The following is a 21,133-nucleotide window of genomic DNA, read 5'->3' as shown; positions in this document are numbered from 1 at the left end:
TGCATATATAGTATTAGGGACATTTTTACATAACGTCGGTAAGCTAATGTCGGTAATAACTATTTTTCTTGTAGTGTGTGTCTAAGTATGTGAGAATGCACAGAACGTATAGCTACTCTTGAAGGAGGAATCAGGAACCCCACCAATCAGGGTTATGCATGTGGATGTTGAATGGTGTAATGCAAATGCAATATATATATATATATATATATATATATATATATATATATATACCAACATATACTAACTGATATTAATACATAAGTTAACTATGTTGTCCCATACCAGCATAGTTAGATCACATATTAATACAGAACAACACACACATATATATCAACCAATATCAGATCATTCAGATATTACATTGCTACATATATAGAACTATGAACTAATATCAGATCATTAAGATATTACGAAGCTAACCAGATTCATTAAGTAATATCAGATCATCAAGAATTACAGAGCTGCACAAAGCTATCAACTAATCATGATATCATTAAGATCTCATAGAGCTATCAACTTGGCACTCATGCCCGTAAATATTAGTGATCCTTATTGCTCAAAATTGGGCTCAGAAAGTCATTTTACTTATCATAGTATCATGTCTGTATATCTAGCAGTGTAACATTATATATACTACATGGTTTCAGGTAATAAATACATCCTTTATTAAAAGCATAAACAATTCATATGCAAGATACTCAAGGTCATCACACTACTAAAATCAGGATATACATCTTATCTTACTACTGGGAATAGGGTATAAGTCAATCCCTTTTCTTATCAGAGAGAGAGAGAGAGAGGGAGAGAAACCGTCGAGCCTAAAAATGGGGTTTTTCTCGTCGAGACACACACAGAGAGAGAGAGAGAGAGAGAGAGAGAGAGAGAGAGAGAAACCGTCGAGCTTCGGTGGGTTTTCTTCCTTCGTCCAGACACACACACACACACACACACAGAGAGAGAGAGAGACACCGTCGAGCTTCGGTGGGTTTTCTTCTTCGTCGAGACACACAGTGTGGAATGACGATTTTGACTTACCAAATGAAGAAAACTCATTTCGATGGCTGAGATTACTTGGGAATTTATCCAACGGTATTATAAGAGGGAGGACTAGAAAACCATCTCTAGGGGGCCGACTAGAGAAACTTTGCTCATATATATATATATATATACCAACATATACTAACTGATATTAATACATAAGCTAACTATGATGTCCCATACCAGCATAGTTAGATCACATATTAATACAGAATAACGCACACATATATAGAACAACACACACACACACACACACACACACACACACACATATATATATATATATATATATATATATATCAACCAATATCAGATCATTCAGATATTACATTGCTACATAGAACTATGAACTAATATCAGATCATCAAGATATTACGAAGCTAACCAGATTCATTAAGTAGTATCAGATCATCAAGAATTATAGAGCTACACAGAGCTATCAACTAATCATGATATCATTAAGATCTCATAGAGCTATCAACATGGCACTCATACCCGTAACTATTAGTGATCCTTATAGCTCAAAATTGGGCTCAGAAAGTCAATTTACTTATCATAGTATCATGTCTGTATATCTAGCAGTGTAACATTATATATACTACATGGTTTCAGGTAATAAATACATCCTTTATTAAAAGCGTAAACAATTCATATGTAAGATATTCAAGGTCATCACACTGCTAAAATCAGGATATACTTCTTATCTTACTACTGGGAATAGGGTATAAGTCAATCCCTTTTCTTATCAGGAAATAAGAAATTATTTTACACTAATAACAGTGTATTCAAATCAATATCAGAATCTACATGTTTTACATCATATTCGAAATTTCTTTCTCATGTATGCTCATGTGTTCTCATGTATGTCAGGGTTTAGAAGATAGTATCTCAGCCCAAAAGTGCAGGGAAAGTACATAATATCTACCCACATGGTGGGAAACATTACCCAATGGGTTTTATGCTCATTTCTTTATGTAATACAATACTCATTCGTTTACTGATTTTCTGATGGGGTTTACCCAATGGGGTTTATTTCTCTACTTTCTCTCTTCTAAAGCAAAGAAACTAGGGTTTTCTAATTTTCATAATGGGTTTTTGAACTAAAAAAGCAAAAGAGTGAGAAAACCAGGGGTTAAAAACTAACAAGAAAGATTAAAAACCATAAAGAATCTTTTATAAAGATTAAAATCCGATTTTAACACTTACCCCTCTATTTATAGGGTTCGGGCCAGGAATTGCGAATTTGGCTGACGCTGACATCTGTCTGTATGTCAGTGCCAGGTCGGCAAGGGTTGGAATATGTGATTTTCTGTCTCTTTTGGCTTCGAAAAGCGTGTTCTTTCATCTCTTTGACAGGTTTTGGGGAAGTTTCGGTGGTTTCTAGACTACAAAGTGTTTTTGGGTAAACATGATCGTTTGCCCTAAAGTTAACTTCTCGGTCGAAAGGCCGTGTGAAAACGGACTTTTTGGCCGTGCCGTGAAAGGCGGGTTATCGTGTAAAGACGGGTTTTGGTTTCACCTATGGGTAAAGTTTATTTTTCGAAATTATCCTAATTCATAACCTAGAGAGAGATTGAGAGAAATACTACAAGTGCTCTGTGACTCATCATGAGAGTCTTCTTCGCAACAACCTATCACTAGTTCCACCTTGACAAAATTGGATGTCTATACTCCCGTAGATAACCAGAGAGCGCGTGACTTCAGCCTCCAACTTATTTCCTCCCTACAAAAGATTTCTTCATATTCCACCATCATCTCCGCCCTCCCCTGTTTTTCAGCTTCCGGGAGTGGTCCGTCGGCCTCTCTACCTTGTAAATTTGCCAATTCCAATAGAAGTTCTTCCTTTCGGAATTCCTTTTCGCTACGATCCCCGGCAGCCCATTCCTTTATAAGAGCCTTTATAGCTCTCAACGTCTGACATATGTCCAGCCTTCAAACTTTGCAGCAGCCCATCACTTTTCAATTTTAGAATCGAAGTTAGGATTCTCACAAAGAGCCATATCCAGTTTAAAAGGACTGCCCAGCTGTTGCATTTTCTTTACTCATTTCTTCGTTAGTTTTTCACTACAGTCTTTTTAAACACAAACTGTGTCGAGAAAATAAAAGTGATGGTTAAACTGACTAAACTATCCTTTTATTGTAGTGAAAATTTTCAAACATACACTATCATCATCAAGGCATCACCTGGCCTTCGTTTCAAAAAATATAGTAAAAATAATCAAATAAATAGAAACCCAAAAACTAGGTTCAATGACTACTGGATAATCTAACGCGCCCTGAGTTAGAATCAAAGGAACAGAGGTATTGATGTTTTGCCCCTCTCGAGAGGGGGTAATCTGGTCATTTACAAAATAATGCATGATAAAGTTAAAAATTTGGCATGTTAAATAGGAAGGGATACCGTTTAAAAAGTAAAGAAGATGGTGAAACTGACTGATGATTTGTCAATTTCTAATTCATTTCGGGCTTTTTATGGGGATTCGTGCCCCCCCTCTCCTTTCTCTTCTTGCTCGAGGCTAGCCATATTGTCTTTTTTCCAAACGACATTCCGGTTTTGCTAGCAAACTCCTATTAAATACCTCCAAAATATCCTTATTAAGTGTCCCTATGGTGACTTTATATACATATTAAAAACATGGGATTTGCTAGCCACCTTCGCATGAAGCCATTTCGCACCCATCCTTTGCATGTCATGAGTCACGACATCCATCAATGAATAAGACAAAATCTGCCACAAAGTTAACATAAGTATAGGGTTGCAACTTGGGGCGGGCGGGTCGGGTGGTGACGAACCCTACCCTACCCAAGAAACTATCTCAGGTTGGTTTGGATCAGGTTTTTTTTTTTTTTTACATCGTCGTCGCATTATTTTGACTTGATTTGAAGAATGCACTAGCATAAAAATAAAAAAAAATTTAAAAAAAAATAGAGGTGCACCTTTTTAGTGATAAACAAGGAGATTAAAATTAATGCTGCAGTGGTTTCTTCATTAGAACAAGCAATTTATAATCTAAACAAAGCTCCAACAAGCTATTTGCAAAAGCCTTGTCACAAGTTCGTGTCATTGAAGTCAATATAAATGAGCACCATACTAGATGTATAATACCTAGGGTTGCAACTCGAGTGGGGCAAGCCGGGTCCTTTTTTGCTTTTAAAGAAAAACCCACAATCTTTAAACTTGACCCATGTGTTTTCCGAGTCGGGCTAACCTGACAAAGTTGCAACCTTACATAAGTGGCTGTCATCACATGCAAAGTCTAGTAAATTCCTAAAAAAGTTTAGGGAAGTGATATTTAAGCCCCTTTTGATCACCAGGGACACCGCTCGTCCGTGTATCAATGGCAAAAAGGCTTTGATTGCAAAGTGCACTGGCAAATGGGTGTCCCTGGTGATAAAAGGGGCGTAAATATCATTTCCCACACGTTTAATACCTCCAAAATATCATTATGAAGTTTTCCTACATGTGAAATTTCATAGCGTGTGAACGCTACATTGATTCCGCCCTTTATGTTTGAACCAACAAACCACTCCCAATCAAGGTCTTAAATTTCGATTTCGGTACCTATTTTGGACCCCACCGAAATCCGAAATTTCGGGCCGAAATTTGGTAAAAATTAAAATAGAATATTTAATTCATTTCGAAATTACCGAAATTTTGTAACATTTCTTCTTCTTTTTTTAAATTATATTTTCTCAAAATTTCGACCGAAATTCCCAAAATTTGGTAAAGTCCAAGGTTCCGGATTCGCCAAATTTCGGTTTCGGTCTCCCCAGAAATCCTAAAATTTCGGATTTTGGCCGAAATTTAAAACCATGCTCTGAATCCCAACAAGGTTTAAAATTTCGGTTTCGGTACTGGTTTCGGACCTTGAAATTTTGAAATTTCGACCGAAATTTCAGTCAAAATCTGGTGCAAAACCCAAAATTAATATTTTATTCAATATTAAATTTCGGTGAAATATTAAATTAATATTAAAAAAATAGATTTTTTTGGGGAAAATTTCGGAAAAACTGAAATTTCGGCCGAAATAAATGACCGTTTTGGTTTTGGGTGATTTCGGTGTCGGTCTCCAATCGAAATTTAAAACCATGGCTCCCAATCAAGGTTTAAAATTTCGGTTTCGGTACCGGTTTCGGACCTTGAAATTTCAAAATTTCGGTCGAAATTTGGTACAAAATGAAAAAACAATATTTTATTCATTATTAAATTTCAGTAATTCCGGTCGAAATTTCGGTGAAATATTGAATTAATATTAAAAAATAAATTTTTTTGTCAAATTTCGGAAAAACTGAAATTTCGGCCGAAATAAATGACCATTTCGGTTTTGTGTGGTTTCGGTGTCGGTCTCCACCGAAATCCGATTTAAAACCATGCTCCCAATACAATCCGATTTAAAACCATTTAAATTTCGGATTTCGGTCAAAATTTAAAACCATGGTCCCAATACGAGCGCATTTAATTTAATTTTTTTTTGGGCGTTACACGTTTTGGTAACATAAGTAGGGCTGCAACTCGAGCCGGGTTTTACCCGACCCGCATCAACCTGACCCGAAAATAGCCTGGGTTGGGTTCAGGTTTCATGGGTTTCTGGTTGAGCATTCAAAAGCCCGCATGAATCTCGGGTCGGGCCGGGTTTGAAGGGGCTCGACCCGACCCGAGTTACATAAGTTATAGTATGTACATTTTTTTCTATTGTTAGTTAAAAGTTAAAAGTAAAAACCCAAGCACCCACTGTTATTGTATGTGAGTGTAATTTCTGCTTCTATGAGTTGAGTTGATTCAAGTGTTTGATTCAGCATTGTTTGATTGTAATTACAACATTGTTTGATTACAGCATTGTTTGATTCAAGTGTAATGTGAGTGTAATTACATCATTGTTTGATTCAAGTGTAATGTGAGTGTAATTTCTGCTTCTATGAGTTGAATTGCCTTGCCAAACAAGAATTTTCCTTAAAAATTGCGTCAACGTGAAAAAATCCGACCCGACCCGAGATTTATCATGGGTAGGGCCGGGTTTGGGAATCGTGGGTTTTCCCAAAAAAAAAAACCGGACCGGAGATATTTCTCCCGTAGCGTTGGGTTCTCCAAAACCCGACCCGCCCGACCCGAGTTGCAGCCCTATTACGTAAGTGATGGCGTCATTCATTTGATTTATCACCCACAAAAAATGCTATAAATATCCTCACCCCTCCAAAAAATAGACAATAGAAAGCACCACTTCTAGTTCTAAATTCTAATCACAGGGAGAGAAATCTAGGGTTTCCAGAAGACAGTAGAAAAAACAAAAGCTTTGATTGTGCAAAATGGCAGAGGGAGATGAAGTTAGCAACAAACAGATAATCTTGAGAGATTACGTGACGGGATTTCCTAAAGAATCGGACATGATTTTGAGGTCAAACAAAATCCAATTAAAGGTTCCTGACGGTTCAAAATCAGTCCTCGTTAAGAATCTCTATCTCTCTTGTGATCCTTATTTGCGAATTCGTATGAGTCGGATTACACTTGGCTATTTTTCTTCCTTCACTCCAGGATCGGTAATTTTTTTTTTCCCGGTTCGAATTTTCTTTCAGCATTTTGTTAGTGTTTTTCTATTTTCATTGAAATTAGTTTAATTTGTAAGTTTCAGAAGACACTAGAGCAATTTTTTTTTTCCCCTTGAAATTTGCTAGGGAATAAATATGGTAGGGCCCACTCCATAGGATGATCCAACCTTAATAGGTTGTGCCCCAAAAATCATTTCCATGGGATGATGATCCTAACCCTCCGATCTATAGATCGGATAGTTAGGATCATCCTATAGAAATGAATGTTGGGTCATTTGCTTCTGTGTCTAAAAACTCAGTTTCTGATGATAACTAGAGGACCAATGTAAACCCCATTTGACTTGGGTTAGTCAATGATTGACACAATTAATTTTCATCAAGTTGGGAGGGGCAAAGGGGTTTTGTTCAACTCCATAGGAACAAACTCGGACTCAAACAAGAATTATGCCAAGGTAAAACCTAGTTGACTCGGTCGAGTATATGATTGACTTGGGAAGTTTTAAATCAGGGGTTTGTTTTTTTTTTCCTCAGGGAAAGATAAGAAATTCAGATTTAGAACTTGGGTTTTGTAGGATATGATAAAGAATGCAAATAACTCAATTGAATGAGTGACAAACTTAAAAAATAAGATCTTCTTTGAAAGTACAAAAAAAAAATCATGATCAATAATACTTAACCAAGTGCCAAGACGACTTGGCTTGTGCTATGAAAAAGTTTGATTCAAGTTGGAAAATTTTGAGTCTTTTCTTCTCATTCCAGGTGCTGAACTTGTGTTTGTTACTTGTTATTATGCGGCCCATACTTGGTTATGGCGTATCTAAAGTTATAGATTCTTTGAGTCTTTTCTTCTCATTCCAGGCGCTGAACTTGTGTTTGTTACTTGTTATTACGCAGCCCATACTTGGTTATGGCGTATCTAAAGTTATAGATTCTGGACATCCGGACTTCAAGGAAGGGGATTTGGTGTGGGGGGTCACTGGATGGGAAGAGTTCAGTCTCATATCAGAAACCGATATGCTAATTAAGATCAAATATACCGATGTGCCACTTTCCTATTACACAGGCCTTCTCGGTAAGTTGGACTTCTGCAATGCGTATACAAATATGTAGGCTGTAGCTGTTGGAAATATATGAAGCTATCTGATAGTTTAAGGATACTTTGATCTCATCATGTCCCCTATTTAATACTTTTTAAGGAGTGAACGGCTACTGCACTTAAGGCATTGCTTGAAACATTATCTCCTCATTTCAGAACTTTTTGTACTTGGTCTTATTTATCTCAATGTCATATCTATTTTCCTATTGAAAAGAATTTAATTGGAGCTGATATTAAGACCTCATTTTGCGCTATTTACTTGGGTTAGTTGACCATAATAACAAAATCAATGCATAACCATTGCAGTTAAATCCTGAATCATTGATTGTAGTCTCCGTGTAACTGATAGTTAGCTTGTACATTGTTTTGTCACATATCTGATTTTTAGATTTTTGTGTAGTATTTCCAAAGCATGGGACTTTACTTTTAACTGGTATCATCCATACATTTCGTGAAATATAATGAAAATTAAATTTACTAAGACAGTGATGGACAGGAAAGTTTTTAAAGTACTAAAGCCAAACTGTACTAGCGTGGATCTATATAAGCATCTTAGTGTGGTGTATTCAACAAATTACACTTCCACCTTAAATTGAAAGCTATCTGCCTTGAAATTGCCTATCAATTTGTATTTGAATTCCTTGAATAGAGGATTCACTGAATTTTCTGAACCATCTGATTTAGCTCATAGAATCCTTTTCAGTCCACATCTCCACAATAATTGTAATCCTTCCCAGATTGCAAATTAGCATTCTGCTTTCATTTTTAGTTTCATCTCAGAAAAATTTCTGGCTCTTCAAGTTCTACCCATAGGACATTGTTTGTAGGTATGCCTGGTCTCACAGCTTATGCTGGATTTCATGAGGTTTGCTCTCCTAAGAAAGGGGAATATGTCTACGTATCAGCGGCATCCGGTGCAGTTGGTCAACTTGTTGGGCAATTTGCTAAGCTAATGGGTTGCTATGTGGTTGGAAGTGCCGGCTCGAATGCAAAGGTGACTTTCCACTTAAGATACTTGCTATATATATTGATGCAAGAATAAGGGAACTCGAAATGCAATTCAGGCCATCTTTTTAATGATTCAAACTGTTATTTTGCTTTGTCTACTATGAACATGCCCTGCTCCCAAACAAAAACATCAGATGATTTAACCCTCCTATTTGTGGAGACGATTTGTGGAGATTATATCATTGGATGTGAAGTCTTGTCTTCTTAATCCACATTCTGCCTCCACAAATGGAGGATCAGGATCATCCGTCGGAGTGGCATGGCTCATTCACAAATGGTTTGGACCACCGATAAAGTGGTCCCTGACTATACATTTGCATGCCATATGTAACTTAGACATGGACATGCATTTCGATGTCATCTGCTCAACTGGAAAACTCGGACACCAATATATGTTCATAAAAATAAATATTAGTCCATAGAAGCATGACACAGAGAAAGGGTTTATTAAAAACAAATACATTCACATTTGAGATGTTATATGATTGTGAAATTACCAGTTGCTTAAAAAGCTTAAGCTGTTGGAGAAGGCGTTATTTATTCTTTTATACTTTAACACTCCCCCTTCACATGTGGCCCCTCTTTCTTTGGGTTGGCCTACAGGTGGCACATGTGACCCCACTTTTGGTTGACCATTACATGTGGATTTTTGACATCAAGGAGCCTTCAACTCAGGACCTTTGCTCTGATGCCCTACTAGTTACTCCAAAAGCTTAAGCTGTTAGAGAAACTGTTATTTATTCTTTTATACTTCAACAATGATACATTATTATATTTTCTCTTGGAAAAATATGAGCAGTGAGAAGTACAACCGTACAAGTGTGCCCCACTTGTACCATCATTCAAACCATTTATTTGCCAGGCCTTGTAATTGACATCCCATCCGTCAAAATTATCTTCCATTGGATTACCTAAACCGTTTGATTTGTGGAGATTTCTCTGATAAATATAGACTGACCGTCCATTTAAAGGCTACCAATTGGAGGCAATGAGAGAACTTTGGTGCTTACCCCATCCACAACAAAGGTCTAGAATAAAACTTGTTTGGATGATTGGGCAATTGGTCCTCATATGTACCACCTCTTCGCATCATATTTTTCAAGGAAATTTAAACAGGAACGGCCATGCATGATATAACAACTCCTTAGATTATATAAAAATTAAACATTCTCTCTTTTTTTTTTTTTTGAGTGGGCAATCGTACTGCAATGTTCTTGTTTTGTTGGATTTTGTTATAGTCCATGTTCATCTCTTCTTTCTCAGGCCTTTCTGTTCTGTTCTTTTTGGGAATCTTATGAAATTCCCTTGACTAAAGTTTCTCAACCAAAATCCCCCAATTTTTTTGTTAATAACTAAAATCACTCATTATTAGCCTTTAATATTTTAAACCTAGCCACTCAAAAAATATTAGTTTTTACCTATTACAGCCTTTGGCAATGATCTAATTTTTTGGAACCAAAATTAAAATAAAACAAAATATTTTGGACCCGCCATACGAACCAATCAGTGCCTTTTTAAGCCACTTGTGCTTAGGGAGCTCCCTAAGCACGTGCTTAGAAACACTTTTCTCTCTCTCACACACACACACACACACACACACACACACATATATATATATATATATATATATATATATATATATATATATATATATATATATAAACAACATTAAAATGAACCAATATTTTGGATCTCCCTCTCATTGGCAAGACTCCATCTATTGGAGAATCTTTTAGATAGAGAGATATTCTTTCCGAACAAAATTCTATCTTCATTTTAGGATAAACTACCTAGAAAAGGTGTTGTAAAGCTATTGAAGTACAAAAAAAATTGCGATTTTATCAATTTACAAGAAAGAATGAGAGGTTTTTGTTGCCAAAATTTAATCATAAGAATTTTTTGGTGATTTCCCCTTCTTTTTTCCCCACACTAATACAATATCCATTTTCTTACCAAGAAAAATAGGACTGTAATAAAAGATTTGTAATAAAAGATTAGATAAATTAGGAAAATACTAAAAGGAGTCACTTTTATGCTCCTTTCTTAGAGGCTTTCATTGGACCTTACTTCTATTGTTCACATGATCAAATCCGTTGATCCCACATGGCTTTACTTCTATCATTTACATGATCAAATCCGTTGATCCCACAGGGGTTGTTTGGGGTTGTGCTAAGAAGAGCTAAACCATTGACTTTTGTTGTCCTTTACCTAATGCATGGGATGTCCCCTGTTTGGTTGACATGAAAGTGAAGGAAGGTAGTGAAAAGGAAAACCTTTTCCAAGTTGTCATCACTTTGCTTTGTTTGGTTGGGCAAGGAAAGGCTTTCGAGATGGAGAGACCATTCCATCTTGAAGAGGAAACAACAATTTTTTTTTGTCTTAAAGGTTTTCTTCTAGAACCTCATATGCGGCTTTCTTTTTTGTTTAAAAATAAATGTTGGACAACATTCACACATGCGAGGTCCATTGGTTCTGGAATTAGCATATACTTTGTTACTATATATGTGGGTCCTATTGAGTTTTTAAATTTGGACCCTCCATCTTAGCCTTACTGTTAGATTATTGATTAATATCCATGTTGTATTATGTAGTATAGCTACTATATTCCAAAAATATGTTTCAACGAACATTTTCAGTAGTGTTTGCATCCTGATTAGAAAAAAAAAAATGTTGAGAGCTACGCCCCACATGGGACACTCCAATGGACCGACATCATTTGTCTATGTACCACTCTAGCAACCCAAATCATCTGGATCCATCGGACTATCCAGGTCCATTAGCGGCTCTAATATTTGTTGAACCAAACACTTGGAACATGGGAAGAAGGCTTTTCAGGGAAAGCTCTTTCTACGTGGAAAGGCATTTGCTTCCAATCAAACATGCCTTTATAGAGGGACCAAGACCATACGTGTCACCTCGTTCTTGATTTCACATACATGCCCGTTTTTGGAAGAACCAACAAATTGCCTTTTAGTATTGATGTTAAAAGTTACTTCTTGCTGTTGTTATGGATAAATTAACATTGTTTCCTCTAATTTGTATCGTCATCTACTTCTGATTTGTAATTTTTTATGAAGCATAGTCTTCTTGTTAATTTAGATTGTTGCTTATCACTAATGCCACTCAGGTCAATCTACTTAAGAACAAGTTTGGATATGATGAGGCTTTCAACTATAAAGAAGAGCCCGACTTGAATGTGGCTTTGAAAAGGTCTGTCCACTTTTTCATATGAGATTCTTAAACATCATCATCTTAATTTCAGTTTTCGTACTACAGAAAAGAGCAGCTTTGATTTGTTTTCTGTAGGGGTGCAACTCGGTTCGATTTTTGGGAATTCGGGTTGAATTCTTAACATAAAATCAGGTTGGGTTCGGATTGATTCCAATTCATTTTCAGTAAAAGCTCAACCCAACCCCACCCAAGTTGTACCCCTAATTTTATGACCATTTTCATCCATCTCTTCAATGTTTCTTCCATTTGCTTTCGTCAATGTTTTAAGGTCACTACTTTCAGGTATTTCCCCGAAGGCATTGACATCTACTTTGAGAATGTGGGGGGCCCAATGCTCGATGCGGTTCTTTTGAACATGAGACTCAAAGGCCGCATTGCGGTGTGTGGTATGATCTCTCAATACAACCTTGAGAAGCTTGATGGCGTGCAAAACTTGTTCTGCCTCATTTCAAAACGCATTCGAATGGAAGGATTTACGGTATTCGATTACTACCATTTGTACCCTCAGTTCTTGGAGTTGACCCATCAGTATATCAAGGAAGGCAAGATTTTTTATGTTGAAGATACAGTAGAAGACCTCGAAAAAGCCCCGGCGGCTCTGATAGGACTCTTCACCGGAAGCAGCATTGGGAAACAGGTAGTTGTTGTTGCACGCGAGTGATTTGAACGGCTCAGATCCTTCGTATTTGTGATGTGGAGATGTATATATTGTTTTGTAGTGAAGGTGGTTGTTGTAGTGAATGAAGGTGGTGTAGATGATTGTCAATTCTAATAATGTCAGATACATTCTGACGAGAATAAGTATCTACTTGTCTATATGTTTTTGCCTCCCAAGTCAACTTTTTTTTTCTTTTTTTTGTGTGTATTAGATTTGGGATTTGCTATGCAATTTTGTCGAAAGCTATTTCATAGCTCACTTTTGTGGTGAATTAACTGAATAAGACAAAATCTAAAAGTGAGCATCCGGCAGCAGTGAAATTGCCTAGCAAATCCCGATTTGGTTTTTAAATAATGGTATGTTGTTCATGTGGACCAATGAAGCACGAGTACTCTCCCGGGGTCCTGTACCCGTACCCCACACGTATGGGGTGCGGGTACGCACCCTACATTTTTTTTTAAAAAAAAACCAATTTTTAAGTCCGGGTGCGTGTCGGGTGCGCACCCACGCGTACCCGACACGTTTGGTGGGTTTTTTAAAGGCAGGGGGTGTTTTAGCGACTTAAGGGGGTGTGTTTATAACATATGGGGGTGTGTGTTTATAAAACAAATAAAAGGAAAAAAACCCCGATCATTTTCTAAATCTCGTTTTTCTCTCCCTCTCTCAAACCCTAAATCCATCTTCTCCGGCGAGATTCCCTCCACTCCGGCGAGGGCCCTCCCCTCCGGCAAACCTTGACGGTAATCCTCACTCCCTCTCACCTCTCTCTCTCTCTCTCTCTCTCTCTCTCTCTGTGTGTGTGTCTCTCAGCCTCTCTCTCTCTCTCTCTCTCTCTTTTACTCTCTCTCAGCCTATCTCTTTGTTTCCCTCTCTCTCCATGACTCTCTCTCTCAGCCTCTCTGTCTCTCTCTCACTCTCTCTCTCTCTCTTTGGGGATTTTGTGAATCTGTTTTTTTGGGGATTTTGTGAATCGATTTGAGTCCAAAAACAGATTATTGGGCCCTCTTTCTTTTGGATTTTGAGGACAGATTGTGAGTCCAAAGCAGATTTTTGGACTCACAATCTGTTGAGTCTAATTTTGAGTCCAAGAATCAGCTTCGGACTCACAATCTGTTTTCAAAATCCGAAACAAACAGGGCGTAAATGCTATTTTTGGTGCAATAATCTGTTGGATTCAAAACTAATTGTTTGTCTCTTTGTTTTTTGGGTGCAATAATTTAGTTTTGGGGTGTAATACCTTTTGAGAGTCCAAAACTGATTATTGGATTCAAAATTTTGTTTAATTTTGAGTCCAATAATCTGTTTGGAGCTCAGAATTACATTTACGTCATGTTCATTTGATATGGATTCAAATGAGAGGGAGCTCAGAATTCTCTGCTACTCTCTCTCTCTCTCTCTGTTTTTTTTTTTTTTTAGATTTTGAAAATTGATTTAGTCCAAAACAGATTATTAGGCCCTATTTGTTTTGGATTTTCACTACAACAAAAGTGATTTTTAGGAGCGGACATTAAGCAGCGGTCTTTACGGACTAAAATATGCAACCATCATGACCGCTTCTAAATGTTAAGCAAGACCGCTGTCTTTTTTCAATGCCCTAATCGATCCCTTGTGCACGACATTTTCACCCTCCCGCGCGGAATATTTTCACCGGCCTTCTTTTTCTACTCTTTCTTCATTATCAAAGAATACCAAAACATTTTCATCAACCCTTTCTATGGTTTTCCTTCATCCTCATCAATGAATACCTAATCTCCTCTCTTGCTATCCCATTCCAGCCCCTTTATATGCTCTTTCTTCATCCTCACTAAGAAAACCCCAATCCCTTCTCTCTCTGATTTCGGGAAGAAGCTTTGGAGATCTGTTAGGGTTTCCTTTGAACTTTACTCTTCTTTTTGGATGTGGGTTTCGATTTCAGCACCTAGGGTTCCTATTCTTCTCTTCTGGGTTTGTGATTTTCCTAATTTTCTCATTTGGGTCCAAGAAATTGCCATTTTTCTCATTCGGTCCCTAATCTGTCTCGTTTTCTATTCAAGGTCGGTAATTTCCCCTCTTTTCTCATCTCGGTCAGGGGTTTTGAGGCCAGATTTGGTGTTATTGGAGCCTTTTAGGGTGTGTTAAGAGAGGGATTTTGGTGGGTTCTTGATCTTTTTCTGATATTAGGGCTTTATTTCTTGGAGATGTTAGATTTTGAGGTTTTGAATTTGCTTCCGAGTTGTTTCTTTCTTTCATAATCTTTTGAATTTGTGGGAAGGGCTGTGAGGTGAAACTAAGGCTTGTTCTTTGATTTTGGTTGCTGAAGTTAGCTTCTGTGAATTGTAGGGCTTGGGAGAGGGCGAGTTTGGTGATTGTGATATTGATCAAAGAAGATGTGGGTTGGGGTGGGTTTAACCCTTTTTGAAGGTGTTTTGGGGTTTTGATTTTTTAGAGTGGTGTTTTGGGTTTTTGATTTTTTTAGGGTTAGGGTTTTGCCCATTTCCCATACACACCCCTCTCTCTGGTTTGAGGAAGAAGCTTTGGAGAAGATAAGAATGGGAGCTTGAGGGTTTCACCCTTTTTTGTTGATCTTCATAGGTACGTCTTGCCCTATTTCTCTTTTTTTGTTTCTCATTGTTTGCTTTCTTTTTATTTCATACATTTGGGTTTGTAAAAGAGGCTTTCAAAGATTGGGTTTGTTCTATAGAATCAAGGGTTTGAGAAGAAGCTAAAACTTGGATTTTACAATCATGGTTTATAAAATTGAGGATTTAGCTTATAAATCCAAAACGTCCCTTAGGGTTTGTAAAATCCGAGTATCCAAACGGCCACTTGGGCAAAGACCCATTTGGATTTTATTACTAGGTTTTTTATCTGTGTTTTTTCTGTTTTACAGACAAAGATTAGGATTTCTCATCCATTGGATTTCCTTTGAAGAAAGAGGTATTTTGTTGGGTTTGACTAAGGTAAATGGCTTCTCTTAATATAGTTTCTCTATTCATTTTATTGTGTTAGTTAATTAGTTTCAACTAGGGTTTCTCTATGTGCATTTTATTGTAAAGAGGGAAGAGGGAAGAAACTCAATAGAGAGAAGAGAATCATCATCAAACTAAAAGCATTAAAATAAATTTTGTTTGTGGTTTTGAGTAGGGTTTTTAATTTTTATTAAAATGGACTCATGAATAGACATAAATGAATGAAATTGTGAAGGATATTTTAGTAAGTTGATACCCACTATTTTGATATAGGACACTTCAGATTTTGTGGCTCTGTCTGGGTCACGATTCGAACTAATTTTGGAGCTTAGGATATGGATCCAATAAGACATGGTCAAATACGGCTACTATGCCCAAATCCTACTCATCAACGATTTGTTCCTTTGGAACTGAAAACAACTAAGATTTAAGAAAAGCAATTTTTTTTTTTTTTTTTTGAGTTTAGGGTTAACAACGGGAGGTGAGGTTAAAATTCGAATTTGGTTGAAGTATTTGAGTTATGGGTTGTGGTTGGGCTTTTAGCTTTAATGGATTTTTGCAATACGTTTAATGGAAGATAACAATATAAGTCAGTCGAATAAGAAAGTGTATAGTTTGTATAGTTCATGAAATAATTGAACAAGGACTGTATGATATAGCAAATGAATAGGGCTTAAGGCTTGAATTGGGGTTCTGGTGATTGATTTTGGAAGTAGGATTAAATCAGCCTTGTTTTAGAAATTAAGGTGCTAATCAAGATTAGTGTTTAAATTGGGTGGCTTGTGAATAGAGCTTGGATTATGTTGTGAGTAAGTTCCCGGATTAAGTTACTAGCCTGTTATGGTGCTTGATCTGACTGGCAAGTTGAGAAGTCAATGTATAGCAATGAAGAGGTCTCTTTTGGACGTCTTAGTAGGCGTAGAATTTGGTTGCGTGATGTAAGTTTTAAGAAGAAAATTATGATGGCTTTGCCTATGCAGCAGCGGCGAAGGCTTTCCTGCCGTCTTGAGAGGTTTTGTTGCAATTTCACAATGAAACAATGTGACAGATTGCTTTATAATGCTATGTAAAGCTAGAACTGAACCAAGTTGAAGTGTCGTGCAGAGTATAATCTAGAGCACTTAATATTGTGAAAGATAATGACCCAATTCTTTGTACAGTCAGAACTTCATTCAAACGATGGAGCCAATATGAGCCTGTGATAACAGTTTCAAGCAAAAAATTTGTGCTGCACAATCCAACTTCAAGATAACACAGATTAGAGATTTATGTCAATAAACAAACTTGAAAGTGCTAAAAGAGTTATGCAATCTGGATCTAGGTAATAAATTTTAGACAGGGGTTTTAACAAAGATGAAAGTCCAAACAGAGTACTTCGAATGGTGCACAGAGAAATTTTTATGACCACTCGCAACAATGTTGGTAAGTAAAACAAATATATGTAAAGAGTTCAGGCCTTCCCTATTCTGCTGAGATGATGTTTGAACCAATGCCTTGTATGTGGGTTGAAGTAGAGAATGAGATCGAGGTGGCTTCTTTGTTGGGATGTTTGAAGGCCGTTAAGACGGTGTCAAAGTCGCTGCCCGGTGTAATAAATGGCGAAAAACTGTGAAATAAAGAGAAAATTACGGAAAATGTAAAGAAAGAAGAGAGAAAGAAAAATTGTTGAAAGCTTCAAGAAAATGGAGAAGGCTTGAGAGCTTGTAGTGTGAGGCTTGTGCCTTGTATTTTTTTGTGGTTAGGGGGGAGGCTCAAGTGGGTAATTATAGAGAAGAGGGAAAAAAAAGAGCCGTTTGTAGAGAATCAATTAAGGATTGAAAAAATAGATTTGGGTATGATTTTAAACCAAAATGGTATGAGAATAAGGTAATGCTCGGATTTTTTCTGATTTTGATGAGGATTTGAGCAGGATTCGTTTATTCAGGGCAAGAGAATGTGTAGACACCTCATTTTGCTCCGCTCTGATCAACAAAGAAATTAGGGTTTCGCTGTCAATTTTTCAGTGTTTTATATTCCGGTGTTCGTCCCTTACGCTTTCTCAAATCTTTCTGGTCATTCCTGCAATGTTCTGATTTTTTTCCGTTAAGTGTTGAAAAGGGTTATTCACAAGAATCCGAGCAAGGGAGAATTTGGACCCATTTGGTGGGCCCGCATTGAACATTTGTTTAAATTTGAATCAACCGGGGGGCCCACATTGTTTTGATAAAAATGAGTTTCGAGCCTATGTCGATCCAGTGCATAAAAATGCCCATCAAGGGAACAATCAGGATTTCAGGGAGGTTACCTTAACAACCGAATTATGTTGCGATCATCAAGTTGAATTATTCGGATAATTCTCGAAAATGATTTTGAGGCACAACTTAATGGATGGTTTGGATCAATCTGTGGAAATTGTATTTTTGGTCACACAACCGATTTACATTGTGGCTATTATTTGGACGGTTGGATCGACTCATGGAAATAAATTAGAGGGACAATCAATTGTCATTGTGGCTAATTACGTGAACGGTTTGGATCAATCTGTGGAAATTGTATTTTTGGTCACACAACCGATTTACATTGTGGCTATTATTTGGACGGTTGGATCGACTCATGGAAATAAATTAGAGGAACAATCAATTGTCATTGTGGCTAATTACGTGAACGGTTTGGATCATTTTTATGAAAACTAATTTGGATGTCATAATATAGTGGGGCCTCAGTGGGGCCTCTTGTGGGGCCTCTTATGCAGAGCAATGATTGTAGCTCTCCACTAAGAAAAGCAACATGATGGGTTCTCCACCAAGAGCAATGATGGTAGCTCTCCACTAAGAAAAACAACATGATGGGTTCTCCACCAAGAGCAATGATGGTAGCTCTCCACTAAGAAAAACAACATGATGGGTTCTCCACCAAGAGCAATAATGGTATCTCTCCACTAAGAAGGACAACATGATGGGCTCTCCACTAACACCTCTCTCTTCCACTATCTCTCCCTATATATATCTTCCTTCCCATCCATACCAAAAAAAAAGAAAGAGATTCTTCTTCCATTATCTCTTCCAATCACTCCCTCAATCCCTCCCTCTAAGATTATTGATCAATTATCTCTTCCAATCACTCCCTCAATCCCTCCCTCTAATATTCTTCTTCCATTATCTCTTCCAATCACTCCCTCAATCCCTCCCTCTAAGATTATTCATCCATTATCTCTTCCAATCACTCCCTCAATCCCTCCCTCTAATATTCTTCTTCCATTATCTCTTCCAATCACTCTCTCTCCTTGCCATTCATATCACTCTAAAAGATATTCTTTTTCCATTATCTCTTCCAATCACTCCAGAGAAAGCGAAAGACGGCAGAGCGGATCGGCGGCAACAGGATTTTTCAGATTTTTTTACTCTTGGATTGGGCGGAAATCTTCACCACAGGTAGGTACACTGCTCTCGAAATTTTTTCGAATTTTTCTGAATATCGAAAACTCTTCAAAAAAACATTTTTTGACAAAGAAAAATAAATTATATACTAAAAAGATTCCAAACTTAATGTAATTTCGTGGAAAAATAATATGATACTGACACATTCTACCATGAATTTTTTAGAATTGTTGGATTTTGTTTGATATATTATTTTATTTTTCTTTGAAAATTATCAGATTTTGTGAGAATTATTACTGACACCAGATCACCATTAAAATTCTTATAATTTTTCCAGTAGTCTTATATTCCATATTGCTTGCTACTGTAAAAGTTTCAAGTGATTTGGATCTGTTTGCATATGGGATGTAGTGTTAATTCATAATCTGGTCTGAATATTGAAAAATCCGAAATTGATAGTAAATGGTTTCCAAAATTCATGAAATTCTTACAGCATGCTATTTTTATTCATATCTTATTTATGTAGAAATTTCCATGAATTTAGATTTATATTGCTAGTAGTTTCTGTGTTATTTTGCAATCTGGTCAATTAATTGTTAAATCAAAATTAAATATGAGTTTAACGTAAAAATCTACAAAACTCATCCAGTAAGCTACATACATTCCCATCTTTCTGCTGTAGAAATTTCAACTCATTTCGAATTTGTTTGCAATAATTTCACTTGTAAAATCACTCATATGCTTAAAATTGATAAAATCCATTGAAAATTCGAAATTAATTAATAGTCATTGTGAAAATTTCCAAATAACCTTAAATTCTGTCACATGTTCACTCCTTAATCCATTGAAACAGAAATTTTAGGATCTTTAGATTTCCCTGGAAAAATGGCCAGTGCATCCATAATCGTATCCCAATTGCAACCGATCTTTGACAATTTGAATATTTAAGCTATAGCATGCTGTTGGCTCCGAGGTTACTGTCCACGGAAATCCTGAGATCTGCCAGGCAATAAGATGCTATAACCTAAGTATTAAATTGCACAAGGAAAGAGCGCACGATTCCCTCCCTTGGATGTCATTCTGGGCCGAAATTCGTGAACCCTAGAACCATTGGTATTCCTTAAATGTCCAGAAACCGAAAATCCATGAAATCTGAAATTAATTAACTTCAGGAATTTGAATCGATTTGTCTCGAGTCTTTCGGAACCATTGGATTATGGTTTCCAATCTAAGAACCATTAGAACCCAATTTAGGAACACTGGTGTCGTGCCGTGTCCTAGGTTTTAAGGAGTCCTAGAGTTAGGAGTCCAGCCTCATCACGGACGCTTGCTATGAATAGCAACCGTGCTATAGGTCTAGTTACACTAGTCACCCAATCTTTCCTTAGGACATGCCTAGTAAACTAGGATGTAGGCAAACCTGCATTAGTCTAAGGGACAACTTGCATTTAGATAAGAATCATATAGCATCTTTGATGAAATCCTAAGATAATAAAATCCTCAACTTGAATTAAATAACTTCTCCTAAAACTGTTGAAACAGTCAATCCCGTCCAGGTCGGTGTCTTAGTTGAGTTAGGCATATGTAACTTAGCTTAGGTGCACCGAACTACGTCGACTCTGATCCCAGTGAGGCTTGGGTACATAGGCAGCTTGGATGTCTGATGGCATACCACCCGCGAGTCGGCACCACAACGAATTGTGGTGTTTTGTATATTAATTTTTTTATAAATTCACTTAGGGCTTTCCATGAAATTAGAATTCTAGGAGAACTTTCACTTAGATTGAATCCAGACAAATTAATAAATCAAGATACACATCTAGGATTCACATTGAAATTAGAGTCTAAGATGCATGTCACTTAGTTCACACATTAACATAGAGTTGAATGAGCCATTTAAAATAAATTTAAAAGAGTTAGCTTTTGGAATCGAAGACCGATTATCGGGCAGGAATGGTGCATGTGGTGGATAAATCCCCATACCTTCCATTCTTGTAACCAGGTAGCGAGTCTAGATTTCTGGTTGATTATGGGTCCTAGATCCCACATCTAGGTGGCGACTCTGTCAGTCTCTTTCGTGTGGAATTCGGATTGCCTTAGTGATCCTAAGTTCACAGGAAAGACGAAATCAATAATAAAATGCACACGCCAATTGCGTGGGTACGAGAGACCAAGAGAGAGCACGCGGCGGCTCGCCCCCCACGCCCCTCTCGCGGGATCGGGTACCACAGTCTGGCGACTCTGCCGGGGA

The 21,133-nt window shown here is 37.2% G+C and overlaps 1 protein-coding gene across 1 annotated transcript; it reads left to right on the top strand.

Moving 5' to 3' along the window:
• The first annotated feature begins 6,235 nt into the window (after positions 1 to 6,235).
• On the top strand, positions 6,236 to 12,736 carry LOC143858774 (2-alkenal reductase (NADP(+)-dependent)-like). The gene is made up of 5 exons (XM_077369488.1): positions 6,236 to 6,576; positions 7,480 to 7,657; positions 8,509 to 8,675; positions 11,817 to 11,899; positions 12,203 to 12,736. Exons 1-5 carry the CDS (start codon positions 6,346 to 6,348, stop codon positions 12,579 to 12,581), a joined length of 1,038 nt encoding a protein of 345 aa, XP_077225603.1. The 5' UTR covers positions 6,236 to 6,345; the 3' UTR covers positions 12,582 to 12,736.
• The last annotated feature ends 8,397 nt before the right edge of the window (positions 12,737 to 21,133 follow it).

The sequence above is a fragment of the Tasmannia lanceolata genome, unplaced genomic scaffold (genome assembly GCF_043159265.1).
Source record: "Tasmannia lanceolata isolate RefF3 unplaced genomic scaffold, GAP_Taslan_0.1 ptg000026l, whole genome shotgun sequence".
NCBI classification, from domain to species: Eukaryota; Viridiplantae; Streptophyta; class Magnoliopsida; order Canellales; family Winteraceae; genus Tasmannia; species Tasmannia lanceolata.
This window is presented reverse-complemented; position numbering and strand designations above follow the sequence as displayed.

What these genes read in the sequence shown, in the direction of transcription:
- LOC143858774 (XM_077369488.1), top strand. Translation starts at nt 6,346, where the DNA reads ATGGCAGAGGGAGATGAAGTTAGCAACAAACAGATAATCTTGAGAGAT. An exon ending in CTATTACACAGGCCTTCTCG is followed by an intron (nt 7,658 to 8,508) that starts GTAAGTTGGACT and finishes CATTGTTTGTAG; the next exon opens with GTATGCCTGGTCTCACAGCT. An exon ending in TTGAATGTGGCTTTGAAAAG is followed by an intron (nt 11,900 to 12,202) that starts GTCTGTCCACTT and finishes CACTACTTTCAG; the next exon opens with GTATTTCCCCGAAGGCATTG.